We start from the raw sequence: 3436 nt of genomic DNA, 5'->3' as shown, positions 1-3436 counted from the left end.
ATAGTAGAGATAATCGCAAACACCATTAGAAGGAACAATCTCAATATTGCATTAGAAATCAAACATCCTTGTTTGCCAGTATGTTGTTTTCATAAACTAAAATGAAAACTGTGATATCCTTCAGTAATGATCCAAAATGGTTTAACTATTCTTTCTAAAGTGATTGTGATTTGGACCATCAGAGCAGATTATCATAAGAATTTTAACAAACTTTTGATGTTTAAAGCCACACTAAGAATGAGCTATATCCAAGTACAGAAAAAAACCAATATTTTATTTATAATCTTAGTTTAGTGTTTGAACTACAAATTCTGGTTCTAGAATTGCTTAAAAGATCATGAGTTTTATAGGCTTTCACAAGTAAATTAATTTTTGGTTTGTATTTTTTACTATTTTTTTCCATTTTTTTCACAGAATGGTGCTTTCGGTAAATACAGAGCAAATCATTACATGGAGAAAAAAAAGGTTTACTTGTTTTTCTCACTTGCAAAGTTACTGTTATTACTCCATTCTCTGTTGAATAATTTCAAAAAGGGCATGAGAAAACAAAAGAAAAAAGAGAAAGTGACAAAATAGACCGAATCTCACCACTAGAATTCACCATAAAAATTCCCAAAGTGTAACAGAATTCTTACAAAATTTCCTAGATCAGTTCTTTTAGGGAATCAAGATCTTCTATGAAAAATATGGCAAATGGGAGTCAGGGTAGGTTGGGCAGGAAAACGGGAACGAGGAGGGTAAATAACTGCAGCAAAAACAGGTTCTGAGGAATACACATAATTTTGTCTGCTTTAGATCACAATAGAATTTTTAATAAATAAATTTCTTTTTCTTTGTAAAGACACTTTTGAAACAGTAGATTTAGCCCAGTCATTTGTGTCATTTGTTTTATAAACCATCTTTTGTTGTCCCCCCACCCCACCCCTTAATGTCATAAATGTTTTAGATTTGAGTCTCTTGAACATTGTCTTTCGAGTTCATTCGGATCAATAACGGTTCATGCACTGAACTGTGTATTGAATTTATTGTGTTAACTGTTGTTGTGTGGTTGAAAGGAGATTTATAAGAGTTATAGTGATTTAAGTGCTCATGCTCTATTGCTGGCATGGGCAAATGACTCTCTATGGGTGTATCACCTGTAAGCTCATCATCCACATTAATGATCTCTACAGTCCGTGTTGGAGCATGATGGTTCTGCCGGTGATGCTGTTTCCTCATTTTGTAGAAAATTACCAGCATCACAGCAGCCATGAGAGTGATAGCCACAAAACAACCAATTATGATTTTGGTAGTCTTCATAACCTCATCTATTCCTGGGATCCCATTGTTTGCGTCCGTCACAGGAATGGTGAAGGTTTTTTCTGTTGATCTTGTGCTCTGTGGAGTGAGTGAGGTTGTCATGTTAATGGTTTCCCAGTTGGTAACTGGTGTGGGCCCAACCTGCTCTGTGGTCTGTGCCTCATCCTGAGAAGGTTCCACAGTCTCCACCGTGACGGTTGAAAAGTACGTGTAACCAGGGTTATCCAGGGCGGTCACATTCAGCGTGGCAGAAGCAGTGGTATTCCCAACAGAGTTACTCACCATGCATGTGTACAAACCCGTGTCTTGCACAGTTACCTTTGTAAAATTTAACGTGCCATCACTGAGCACAGCAATCCGAACTCTGTATGCCCCATGCGTCATTACAGATCCATTTGGAGTAATCCAAGATACAGAGGTCAGGGAGGTCGATGCCCGGCATTTCATCTCTGCAGCCATGCCTTCTGTGACGTTGAGGTCTGCTGGTGGCTCCACTATGACTGGAGCATAACATGTGAAGTAATTCAGGTCCAGCTCACCAATGTACCTTCCTTTTAAACTGGGGGGCGTGTGGCAACGGGCACAGCATGCAGTGTTGGAGGGTGCCTTGTCTTTAATCCACCAGCTGAGCCAAAGGATATCACAGTTGCAGTTCCAAGGATTGTGATGCAAGTGGATCCTTTCTAGGCGGAGCGGTGTGAACAGGTCATGAGGCAGTAGCGTTAGATTGTTGTGTGCCAGGTTGATCTCTACAAGTGACTGAAGGTTATCAAAAGCATTCCTTTCTATCACTTGAATCTGGGACTGTATCATCCACAATTTCTGAAGATGCATCAACCCTTGGAAAGAACCTGGCCGGATGGCAGTCAGGTGATTCCCAGAAAGATCTAACTCATCCAGTTTTACAAGCGGAGTAAGGTTAGGAATCTCTCGAAGATTGCACATGGCAAGGTTCAAATACCTCAAGTTGGACAGACCTTCAAAGGCACCTTCTGAGATGTATGAAAGCCTTTTCAATTCCCCCAAATCCAACCTCCGAAGAGAAGGGATTCTATTAAAAGCATAAGAAGGGATGCTCTCAATGGGGTTGTTTCTCAACCACAGTTCCTTCAGTTTTGATAGGTATACAAAAGCCCCATTTGGGATAGTGGTCAGACGATTGTCAAAGAGTTCCAAAGTGTTGAGATTGGCCAGACCATTGAAAGCCCCTATTTCAATTGTTCTGATGTGATTCCTGCTGAGCTGCAGGATTTCTAGGTGCCTCAGATGCTTGAAGCTATTAACTTTAATAATCTGAATCTGGTTCTCATGGAGATTGAGTAGCCGGGTGTTGGTGGAGATGCCGTCTGGCACGTCTCTAAGATTTTTCCGTACACAAATCACTTTACTGAACTGGTTGCTGCAGGAGCAGACAGAAGGGCAAGTTTGAGCCCTCACTAGACCAGCCACCACAAGAAGCTGAAGAGCCAACAGCACCACAAGCAGGGGGTCAAATAGGGCCCTGTTAAACCTAGGACCTATCATTATCTGCTGTGGATGTAAGGTCATCTTGTTCAACATTCATAATTTATTTGGTGTTGGTCCTTCTGGAGTTTGAATCGTCTGAAAGAAAGGAAGAAAGGAGAAGGAGAACATTAAATTAATCTCAAATAATTGTGTTCTCTCAACAAAGGTTTTCAAGCCTTTACCAATTTCTTGAAATTCGATAGTGAGAACAGGTATAGAATTTCTAATATTATTTTCTGTACAGATATGTATGTCAACTGCAACTGGCAATGAGATAAGAAATAGCCATACATTAGTTCTCCTGCACATTCCAATGTACAGTGTATGCAGGTGGATGGCAGATAAGAAGTTCAATCACAATGAATGCCTAAAAGAAGTGTAACTCAGGGGAGAGTTGAAAGAAAGGACAAGAATTTCAAAAGGCAAAAGTCAGTAACATAGGAATCTACTAAGACAGGAATTATCAGAGTATTCAAGGTGCTAACCTTTTTTACACATTGCAAGAGAACAGATAATATGAAAAGCAAGTTTCTGGTATGGGTAAAAATCTCTTGTCTATACAAACATGATTCCTCAATCAGAGTTTAACTAGAAGTAAGTCTCTAAAACTGAGTGTCGTGCAGATGACAGG

General features: G+C 39.9%; 1 protein-coding gene across 1 annotated transcript; it reads right to left on the bottom strand.

Moving 5' to 3' along the window:
• Positions 1–875: 875 nt before the first annotated feature.
• Positions 876–2859, bottom strand: LRRC4C (leucine rich repeat containing 4C). Its single transcript, XM_041421159.1, has one exon. The coding sequence runs from the start codon at positions 2857–2859 to the stop codon at positions 943–945; it is 1917 nt and encodes a 638-aa protein (XP_041277093.1). The 3' UTR covers positions 876–942.
• Between the last annotated feature and the right edge of the window lie 577 nt (positions 2860–3436).

Source organism: Onychostruthus taczanowskii, unplaced genomic scaffold (genome assembly GCF_017590055.1).
Source record: "Onychostruthus taczanowskii isolate IOZ18803 unplaced genomic scaffold, ASM1759005v1 scaffold69, whole genome shotgun sequence".
NCBI classification, from domain to species: domain Eukaryota; kingdom Metazoa; phylum Chordata; class Aves; order Passeriformes; family Passeridae; genus Onychostruthus; species Onychostruthus taczanowskii.
The sequence above is the reverse complement of the archived record's forward strand: the minus strand, read 5'-3'. Positions and strand labels throughout refer to the sequence as shown.

Bases quoted from the DNA above. Each gene is read 5' to 3' on its own strand.
- LRRC4C (XM_041421159.1), bottom strand. From the start codon at position 2,859: ATGTTGAACAAGATGACCTTACATCCACAGCAGATAATGATAGGTCCT.